The 11,343-nt window shown below is 46.6% G+C and overlaps 1 protein-coding gene across 2 annotated transcripts in view; it reads right to left on the reverse strand.

The window, feature by feature from the left end:
* Positions 1-1,766, reverse strand: part of ZNRF3 (zinc and ring finger 3) — a 64,309-nt gene extending 62,543 nt beyond the window's left edge. The window contains exon 1 of one of the 2 annotated variants that reach the window (XM_050980717.1): positions 1,339-1,766. In XM_050980717.1, the coding sequence (XP_050836674.1) occupies positions 1,339-1,578 (240 nt within the window). In that variant the 5' untranslated portion in view covers positions 1,579-1,766. The remainder of the gene's footprint in view (positions 1-1,338) is intronic. The other variant, XM_030231814.2, reaches the window with a different exon arrangement.
* Between the last annotated feature and the right edge of the window lie 9,577 nt (positions 1,767-11,343).

Below are 11,343 nucleotides of genomic sequence, written 5' to 3' on the forward strand. Positions count from 1 at the left end.
TACAGTCACCAAGAAAGTATGACCTCAGCCTATGTTCTGTTCTTAATACTAACACCTGACACAAAAGGAACCTTTGAAGTCTCCTGCTGGCCTCAAAGACACTATTAAGTCGTAAAATGAAAAAGCACTAAAAGGTTAAAAAAATGTCCATGTCAGTTCCAGCCCCTGCTAGCACCACCTCTTCTAAATGTCATAATTATAACTTAATGGGTCCATCCCTCTTTTCTTTGAAAAATTACCTTACATCAGCAATTTGGCCTCACAACTCCTCTGCTTCCAAGAGAACCTTTATAAGAAATCATCCCAGCTGAAACTCTTTTGAAATATCAAGCATTCATAAGCAGTATTCTTTACTTTGAAAAAAAAAGTTATTCTGATAGTAATGTATTTGTGTTTGTAGAGCTTTAACAGTTATTTCTATAACCTACTTGCTGTAAGTTAGATTCTTGTAAGTTTAGTATGTATATTTACATGTGTATGTATGTGTACATATGTATACATATATGGAATGCAAACAAACCAACCCCACAGCTGGTAAAGAGAAATAAAGATTGCTATTGGCACTTGCTTAACAGTCAAACTTACTAAAACACCATTCAAGTAATTTTTCTCTACTTAGCCAAAGGGGGAAAAAATAAAGTCAGCAATTACAAGCAACTACAAAGGAATTAGATAAGCACCTTCAAGAGTTTCAATAAGAGTAAACGATAGCTGCGTTCAAAGACAAGAACCATTTCTCTGGTGAGCAAGCCAAGCACAGCTCTGCACGGAGCGTGACGCGATGGAAGCCGGGCTCCGAGGGACCCCGAGCGCAGCAGCACCGGCTCCAGCTCCGAGCGCCGCGGGGCGCGGAGCGGCCAACGACGGCCACAGCCCGAGGGCTCAGCACTCCACGACTGCCGCGGCAATTTCAGCCCGGGGCCCCCCCGCGGCCCGGCCACCCCCGGAGCGGAGCAGCCCCGCACGGCTCCGGCCGCGCACTGCCGGCAGCTCCGGGACCGACAGGGGCCGCCGGCGCGGCCCCGCCTCCGCCCGCCCGCCGGCCCCGCGCCCAGCGGAGGGGCGAGAGGAGCGGAGCGGAGCCCGCCGCGCGTGTGAGGCGGCCCCAGCTCCGCCCGCTCCCGCCGCGCGGAGCCCGCGCCGCGCGCCCGGCTGTCAAAGCGGGGCTGCCCCGCGAGCCGAGGCCGGCGCTGGGCCTTTGTGCGCGGGCGCGCATCTGTCACCGCGTCCCGGGCCGCGCGGCGCACGTGGGGCGGCGGGCCCGGCCCCGCTTTGTGCCGCAGGTGCCGGGCCCGCGGAGCCATCTTGGGGCAGGCGGCGCCCCCCGGCCGCGCTCACCTGCACGATCTCGCCTTCGGCGCTCAGCGTGGCCCCCGCGCGGGAGAAGCGGCCCTGCAGCCCCGTGGTGTAGGTGGTGTAGTCGCCGCTGGGGCTGGACTCGAAGAGCACCACCTCCACGAACGCCGTCTCCTTGCCCAGCGCCGCGCCCGGCGCCGCGGCCAGCAGCACCCCGAGCAGCAGCAGAGGCGGCGGCAGCGGCGGCACGGGCAGCCCCGCGCCGGCCCCGCAGCCCCTCATCGCGCGGCGGGAGGAAGCGGCGCCCCGCCGCCGCGCATCTCTCCCGAGCGGCTCCAGCTCCGGGGCCGGGGTCCCGGGCCGGTCAGCGTCCCATGGCAGCGGCCCTCCCGCCGCGCTGCGCCCCGCTCCTCGCTACCGCGCTCCCCTTCCCTCGCCCCGGCTCCTCTCCGCCCTGCCAAGCCGCTTCCCTTTCATCTGCTCCACGTGACGGCCACCACGGGGTTATCCCCGCCCTCCGCGCCGCGCTGACCCGCTCGGTCCCTCCCGCCGTGCACACACCGCCCGCAGCCCCGCCGGGCTCGGCCGAGCCGAGCGGTTGCCGTGGCTGCAGGCGGTCCGGCCTGGCTCGGCCCGGCCCCGCGAGGGTCTGAGAGGAGCGGCACTCGGGACGGCCCTGCCGGGATCGGCTTTCCACGCGGCCGGGCCTGCAGGGCCGGGAGGCGAAGAGCAGCCCCGGAGACCTGTGGCAACCGCCTGGGCCCGCGTCCGCCGGGGCTGCTGCCCGCCGGTGCCGGGGCTGCCGCGCTGCCCAGCCGCGGGCTGCGGGCCCGGGGCCGTAGCGGCTCGGCCGGGCCGCTTCCCGGCGCTAGCGCGGCTGCCGGCCATGCCCGGTGCGTTAGGCGCAGATCCCGGGCGCGGTGGCACAGCCCGGGTGGACGCGCCCCGACGGGCGGAGCAGTGCGCCGGCAACTCGGGTACGCTGCCGGCCGGACGTGCCAGCTATTCGCAGGTGGCACCCGGCGGGCTCCTCGTTTGTGTCTGGGCTCATCGGACCCCTGATCCCACCCTCCTGAATCTGAGTTAGGGGAGGCTGGGTTACCTGGGCTCTTTCACTTGGCTGTAAGTGCGAGTCTACAAAACCTCCATCAGTGATGAGGGGAAAATGTGTTGGTAATGATTTTTGTTGCTGTCTCACCCAAGAACTGGATGTCAGCCAATTATGCATTTTTCCATTAAAAATGTGTACAGCTAAGTCATGGAACTCAACACATGGTGTTACACAGCCTAAAATATAACTCAGTGACGAGATTTGAGACAAACTGATCCAAGATCCCTTGTTGACTATGAAACACAATGTTTGGAAACAAAGCCCAGCCCTAACTCGCTGGCAGAAGAAATAATACCATAGTCTACAAATGGCCAGCTCTTTTCCTAAATATACTTTATTGCAGGTGAAGACAAGGTAGTTCTTCCTTAGCGTGACACAGTGAGCAATGTTAGCTTAACACAAGGAGGATTTCTTCAGTGGCAAAGGGCCCAGAAGGGATTGCAGGACCATAACTCTGGGCTTCTACAGTAAGCCACAAAATACCTAAGACTACAGTACAGTGGATCAAAGGCCACAAAACTATTGCATATTTAGAAAGGGAGCTGGAAGGGACATCACTGTGGTGCACTATGCAAATTTAGATGTGGTCAACAGGTACTAATTTTTGATCACAGATATATTTCAGTACAATTTCAGAAATGCATGGCATTTAGTGTACTAAACAGAAGCATTTTAATCCCTTAGTGCAAACTGCCTCTAATTGATTTTCCTTCCTCCATGAGGCAAATGACTGATGCTTAGCCAGCATATGGTCTGCTACATCACAACCTAGGAACAGCTTAAACTGTCTGGAAACAGAAAAAGATGTGAATGGGGATCTATACAGCAAGTGGATAGATCCTATGCTTAAAATAAGAGTTGCTGAAGATCTGATCCATTCCACTTGGACTACAGACACAGCAAAATTGCCTTGGAGCAGCCTCTCAGTCAAATACTGAGGAGTGACATGAGGCACTAGGTCTCAGGTCACCAAGTTCCCTCAACTTGGGCAGAAATCCAAGCAGGAAGTTACAGGAAGAGAATGGACTGTCTATCATTAAAGCATCGAATATTTCTAATTGGCATCCTGCCCAGTTGGCAGTATAGAGTTCACAATTCAGTTATGCCATAATACTTCAGATATGTTTTCTTTTTTTTTTCCTGAATGACAAACTGAGGCCCAGGGTCTGAATACAGAAGTCTCAAGCATTTATAACTACAGCTGAGGACAGTGAGAGCTGTGATTTGAGCAAAACTAAATTATGTGCAATGCCAAATGGTCTGAGAAAGCATTCTCTAGGCACTCAGTCTCTTCTTTCAAGTAACAAGTGACAGAACCAGCAGAAAAAAACCCACAGGTTTCTCCAGGGGAGGCTTAGATTGGATATCAGGGAACATTTCGGCATGGAAAGAGTTGTCAAGCATTGGATCAGGGGGCCATGGATAGAGGTGGAGTCACCATCCCCCTGGGGGATTTTAAAGATTCGTGGATGTGGCACTTGGGGACACAGTTTAGTGACTTAGCAGTGCTGGGGAAACGGTTAGACTCAATTGTCTTACAGATCTTTTCCAACATAAACAATTCTATAATTCTGTCTCTGAAACAGGCAATCAACACTAGAGGATGCTCTTGACACTGAACTTCCTACATCTCATTTCCTTTGCAAAGAAATGGATATTTTAGAACCCTCTTCCCTCTGCTCTTGAGAGAAAACAAAGTTAGCAAAGTGGCCACATTGTACATGCACAATATATACACAATCACAAAATAAATGTGATGAACATTATAGAAAAAGCCCAAAACAATTTCCTCAGAGCCCAGCTGTCCATAGGAAGGATAAAAAGCCTGGTTAACTCATTCACACACCCAGATCTGCCTGTCCAGGTGTTTTCAGGAATTGTTAACTCAGACTACTGCCCACATTCCCTATATGTTACTCTGCAGAGCTTATTTCCTAAGTAAATGGTATTGGTGTACCTCTTAATAAGCAATAGGAACAAGTGCTGTCCTTTTCCCAGTAAATTCAAGGACATGTACACGCCTGCCCTTTTTCTCTGAGACAGAATTGCACAGCAGAGAGTTTTCGGGCTGACTTAGAGCTTTGCTCGGACACACCCGAGCGCTTGCGGAGCTCTCGCTCTGAAGGAGCCGCCGCAGCTCCTGAGGCCGGCGGGAGGGGCCGGGGAGAGGCGGGTGCAGCGCGGCATGGCCACCAGCAGGTGGCCCCCGAGAGCCGCCGGGGCTGTGGGACGTGTTCGGGGCGTCTGCGGAGCCCGAGCGGGGCTGGTGGGTCCGGCAGCAGCACGTGGGTTAAAATATCTCCCACAGCCTTGCATCTTCATCTTCTTCATCTAGCATCTTCATCTAAACCTTACCATTGCATTTTGGACCTGAAAGCCCATCGTAATGGACAACGTTTTTACCACAGATGCTTTACTAACAGCGAGGATATCAGAGACGAACCATAATAGACTTGTCCCTCTCTGAACACCAGCTGCTACCTTGTGCCCTCTGTGGAGCCAGCAAACCAAAAATGTAGGAGGCAGGAGATGGATAATTTATGGAAGTGATGGTTTCGTCATTGTCATCAATTATTCTAAATTAAAGTAACAAACCATTGTAGCTTGTCAGCTTAATTAAAGAACAAAAAGAAAAGTCGGTGAATATTTGTACTAAGAAAAAAATGTCGTGCAAAGTGGCTTTGCCTCTTGCTGTTTAAGGTTTGGAAACACAATTCAAGTAAATCAGCATCGAAGCAACACAGTATAACCAACTGACTAGCCACAGCTTTGATCGTAACAATTTTTCCTGAACAAAATTTATAGTTAATGTTTGAATAGTTAAGGTTTCCAATGTTTTAAACAACATGTAGTCTTTCAAATCTGTAAGAACATGGTGACTGCGGAATCCTTCACCTCTCTGTACACATAATTGTCTACTGAAGGGAAAAAATAATAATGAATCAGGTCTGTAAAACTGAATTATGCAGATAATTAAGCTCAAATAATGGTTGCAAGACAATACTGCCATGCTTGATGCTTTCCTTCAGAGTCCTCACCAGGCAGGCACAGCAGATCATGTTACCTAAAGAAGAAAAAAAGAATTCTGAGGAACAAACTTAGGAAATTGTTTCTATACACTTTTTGATCATCTAAAATCTCTGCAAGGGGTGGCAGGAACAGAATGGATTTGGAAAAAATGTGGAGCTATATTTTCCAAGATTCTCAGTATCCATTCTGCAAGAAAGACCCTCAAATGCATCCATAGCAATGTCTTTCACTGTGCTGCTGTGTTCCTGAGACTGCTCTGTATCACAACTACTCACTTTCGGTTACAGTTGCACTAAACCCCACACTACTGTTAATTTCATGTGTTCATTAGGTCAATGCTTAGCAGTATCCTCATTCATAATATTGAAGAAGCTACCAATGAAATTAAATATAAAAAACAAACCCTGCGTTTTTCACATATTTATATACAATCTAGATATTGACATTTCTGTGTTTAATTCAACATTGTTATTCGTGTTTCTGGAGTAAATATAGGGTACAAGTTGCTGTTCCTGAAGCCCTTTCTCAAGCAATAATATAAAATGAACAATGTATAAACATCACAGAATAAATTTGCAGCACATGGTTAAAGTGTAGGATGTATTGGCTGCTAATACTAATTGCAATTTGAAGAACTCTATGCTAAGGCCAAAAAATAGATTTCACTGCTTCTGAGTACCAAAAGCAAAAAACACTCTTAAAATGTTAATGGCTAAAATGAATAAATTCCTGCATTAACAATGCATTGATTCATGTGACTGTGAGTTAAGAAACTATTTACTCTTTTTCATCTTAGGTCATCTATTATATTAAAGACTCACCTAAGTTAAAAGATCTGACTGGCACTTTTAATTAATCACCTTAAAACACTAATTTTCCACATTCAACTACTAGTTTAGGATCTATTTAATTAGTAGATTAAGGGCTTTAGCTGTCCCTGCCTGTTTACATAAGAGTTATCATTAAAGTCAGTGCTAACAGAGCAAATCAGCGAGGATACCAGAGACAAACCATAATAGACTTGTCCCTCTCTGAACACCAGCTGCTACCTGTGCCCTCTGGGGAGTCAGCAAATCAAAAATGTAGGAGCCAGGAGATGGATGATTCTGACAATATCCCCCACATTTTGGGTCCTGCTGAACTTATGCTGAAACAGAACTGATTCATAAGTTGACATTTCCTGATAATTTCCTCTTCTCATACAGGGTCACATGACAGCTGGAGACAGGGTTCTGCATACAAAAGGGCACCTAAATGGAAGAATATAAGGAAGTAAATTCAAAATTACAAAACAAGAAAGCTTCCATGACTCCCAGGAGCTCTAAAATAATTTCAAAGCCTTGGGAAGGTCTAAGAAATAAGAAAAGGTTTTCCCTTTTAAAGGCTGGCAGTGCTCCAAAGAAGAGCTGGCTTCTGCCAACAGGAAATAGCCATCAAGTTTTCCTAAGCGTGGGTGTTTACCTCCCTGGGTATTTTCTGAGAAGAGGTTCCAGTTCTGAACCAGGATGTGCAAACAAAAAGACTTACTGGAACAGGAGCTTTTAGGTATGTGAGATTTCAAGTTAAGTGTTTTCCTCAGAGAGTTTGCTCCACATGTGAGACACTGGCACAAAACCCAGAACAGCATTGTTGGTTCTCTGAGACAGTACAGCAGTAAGTTCAGCCTCTCCTGTACTGCCCAAGCACATTCTGCACAACCACCCCAAAAAATGCACTTGCTGCATCATCTCAACTCAGTGTAGGACCTCTGCCTTTTTTCTTTTTCTCATGACTACCACCTCTAATGTGTCATTGTGCATCAGTGTACACAGGTGAGCACAACACCTCTGTGCACAGCTCCTGTGGCATCTCTCAGAACCTCCAAATCCTGCATACTCTGCACAACTCTCTGGTTCACATTTTCCTGCCAGCAGGAAAAGAGAGGAGGAGAGAACCCTGCAGGGGAACACTGTGCTTGGGACCACCAAGCTAGAAAGAGAAAAGCCAAAGAGGTGAAGTAGGACTACACATGGGAATAAGTACTACAATCAAACCACAGCAAAGCACCAGAGGTGCCAACAGCTGGACCTTTTAAAGGGAAAGGGAATCCATGCAGTGGAAGCAGAATCAATACAGCAATAAAAGAATGGTGTGGGAAGGGAATGGGCCAAGCTGGTTGGAAGCAGAGGCCAGAACTACTAAGCAAAGGAATAACCACAACCTCCTCTTGACCTGTGGGGTTCCTGCAGAGATCAGGGCTGCCCACCAAACAGATTATCTGACCTGAGCCCATTTTCCTGGCTGAGTGACCAATGCTGTTTGTTTCCCAGCTGGACTCTCTCAGGGACTGGCAGATGGCATAAACCTTCCCAAGGGCATCCAGTGGCTATGTATAAAGATCTGTTTACATGACTAATGTTTGCAGAGTTTTCCCAGTAACTTTTCATTCTTCCAGAACTGGGCACAGGGTTGCCAGCCTTTCTGCCTACTGTGGTGTGGATTTCTTGTCTTCTTTTAAATTCCCAAACAAACGATTCCTAGTGGTTTGCTCCAAGCTCTGAATGTGCAAGAGAAATTTCCTTCCCTGTCTTGACAGAAAGAATCAAATCAAGAGATCTTTATCTCAAAATACTGCCATGTCCTTGTAAGCAGATAGATTTTCCTTTTATATCAGCATTCCTTGGCAGTGTGAGGGGGATTAGGAAGCTGTCTCTACATTGGGACCTCTGCTGTTTAATAAGCACGTCAGTTTTCTGGAAAAAATTGTAAATTGGCAAAAAAATGCCACTGTTAAAAAATTATATATATTTGTTAATTTCTGGTCTCACCCGAGACCAGTGAATTCTTGAGTTTCAGAGGAGTCTAAAAATGAAGCAAAATGGAATTACAATGAAAGTGAAATTCAGGAGGAAAAAAATCTCACTATGGAGATGCAAGGAACATCCTGAGCCTTTTACAGAGATTGCTTGATCTCAAATTTACTGTTATCACTCAAAAAGACAATATATCATTAGAGTGTTTCAAGAAAAATCTCCCATCTTGTATTTTGTAACAGTAACAAAAGGAATTACACACAAAGAAAAAAATGTTAGAAGCTGTGAAACATGAGATGATTTTGTTGCCAAACAATCTGTGTTGCAAAGAGGTCACTACAGAAGAAGGCCACAATGGAGGACAGGAGGACAAGGAACTGGAATGCAAGGTACACATATGTTAGGAAAGTCATGGTTTAAAGTTGAACTCACTGTGTCTTTTCCATGCTTTTCTGGTGGTAACCTGGGAACAATCACAGAAGTCAATGAAGCAGAATCCCAATAACTTATTAAGTATTAATGGAGAAGGGATGAGAGGTGAGTGAAAATCCTCTTTCTGAAAGGCTTGCTTGTGACAGTGTTAAGAGAAGGGAAAGCCAATGTCACTTTGGACAGCATGCAGGCAGGGTGGCAGCTCCTTGCAGTAGCCAGAGGATACATAGTCTGCATATTCCCTGAGATTGAGAGCATTAAAACTTTGAAAGATGCACTCCTGAATGCAAATGTGTAATGACAAAATTTAAGAGTAAGTAAAATTAGTTTACAGGTTTTGAATAACCTTGTTTTAGGCTGCTGAACAGGTTCTCTTCTCATTTAATCAACTATTGATACAGGTATGGGAACACTCCAGCTGTTGTCAAGAACTTGGGGACCTGGGCCACCATCCAAGTATTTTCAGACACACATTTGGCAAGCAAGCTCTTTCTCAGATTATGATTGTCAGGTAATCTTTTCTCTATGCCCCCCTCTCCCATTTTACTTTCCTCCCCTATTCCCCTTTTTTTCTTGTGTAGATAACATTGAACACACATTTCTTTCTCTGTATCTGAGATTACACAAGGGTAAAGCCTCTCCACCTTCGTTAAACAAAATTATTTCCTCTGGTGGGTTGGCCACCTGGAACATAAAACATAAAGCTATTTTAGCAGGAACTAATGTGGTTTCTGGCAGGACAGCCAACTGTATCCTCATTGGCACATCCTTGGTGGTAGTGCTTTACCCAGAGGGGTGAAGGCAGGGTGAGAAGCATTCTTGAGTCACACAGATCACAGGATTAAATCCAATGACTGAAAAAAAGAAAAATACAAAGACCAGAATGTGTAAACAGTGAAGGGGAAAAAAAAGTGGAAATCAGAATTAAACTTGAAGCCTTCTTGTTAAAACTCTCTGAAAGGGTGTCACAGTGTAAGACCAGCTTTATGGACCTTTTCTTAGGCATTCTTTTACCCAGTGACTTAATCATATATTTAATAAAACACTTTATATATCCTACTGTTAGTAAGATAATATTTGTGAGCCTAAATATACTCTCAGCAACTGTCCCAGAGTTTGTTTTAGTACTACTAAAACCTTCAACAGGACTAAAATGCAGGGTGTCATGCCCTTCTTTTGCTAGCTATTCCTGCCAACACTAATGGATGCTGTTATTATATTCAGTAACAATGGACACCACCAGTGCCAAGGGCAGCTTCCACTTTTGTTGGTTGCACATCACTGTGAAGCAGCTCAGGCACCACTACTAGCACATATGTCCCTGCACTTCTGTGGTTTATTCATGATCACAAATGTTTGTTGCAAAAGGAAGCGTGCTTTTCATGGGCTCTGGTTCCGCATAAAATTAAATAGCAAAATTAAATCACCTGCAGACAGAAGGTTGGGATTTTTCTTCAGTCGTAATACCAAGACAAATTATATCTTTATGATAAATCATATAATGATAAATCAGATCTCCCCAGTATAGCTGTAAATATTCCAAATCAGCAATGTAAGGCAGCCCTGTTCATCCCACTTTTCTTGCAAATAAGGGCAGCTTGAAATGGATGTCTGAAATCTGAAGCAGTTATTAATACTGAATCTACATTTTGGTATAAAAAAGTAACACTTTAAAGTGAGAATTGGAATTATAGAAGAAACACGAGTCCAAATCCAGAAGAGACGCACAAAAGAGAGGCAGTATTTCCAATGGCCAGTGTCTCAGGGGCTTAGCAGGACCCGAACAAACAATTTTTTGCACTCCCATTAAAAGGCTTATTGAAAAATTGCCATGTTTTTCACAAAGGTGTCAAAGTAGAAAGATGAACTTTCAGCCTTAGCTCAATGTCATGCTGCAGTGCGCAAGAAAAGAACAAACACAAGCTTACAAATGCAGTTTGTTCTCTGTATCATGAAAGCCTGGCAGAACTCCAGTGCTGGATTAATGCCAAACCAGCACACCAGTGCCTTTGATCTTCTAAAGCTCATGTTTTCCTTTTGTGTTTAACATCTCCACTAATTTAAAATCAATGTACAAATGGCTTTCAGAAATAATTGTGAGCAGCCAAAGTCTCGACATTTCATAACTATTCAGGTCGTTGGCAACTGTCACAAGTGGAAACTTGGAAAGCTGCAGGCACGGAGCCGCCGGCAGCTCAAACAGCCTCGATGCCCTGCGTGGCTGTGCATTGCTGCCCGTAGGTTGCTGAACACCTGCATTCCCATGCGCAGAGCATTTCTAGGCTTTCTACCTGCACGCCTTTTGTCTGAACCCCAGATCTACGGGATCTGACACCAGCCCGTCACGGCAGGGTGATTTCCTCCCTCAGACACCACAGAAGTGCTCACTTCACTCCTACACAGCTTCTCAGGAGCGGCCTGGGGGCAGCGGTGCGACTCCCCTGAGGGATTTCTGCATGGTTTCCTGCAGTTCCACTCACAATCACTAACCTCGCTGCCTTTTTTAGTCTTCTTAGACTAAAAAGTTAATTCTTATGGCATCTGCTACAACTCCATTCGTGGCACTTGTGTTCCCCATCATTATGCTTGTGACTACTTGTGACAGACCGGCCCCGGGAAGGAGAACAGAGAGATATTTCAGCCGGATCGCCACGCCAGGCCCGGTTCACTGCCTCTTCAAGG

Source organism: Serinus canaria, chromosome 15, assembly GCF_022539315.1.
Source record: "Serinus canaria isolate serCan28SL12 chromosome 15, serCan2020, whole genome shotgun sequence".
Lineage (NCBI taxonomy): Eukaryota > Metazoa > Chordata > Aves > Passeriformes > Fringillidae > Serinus > Serinus canaria.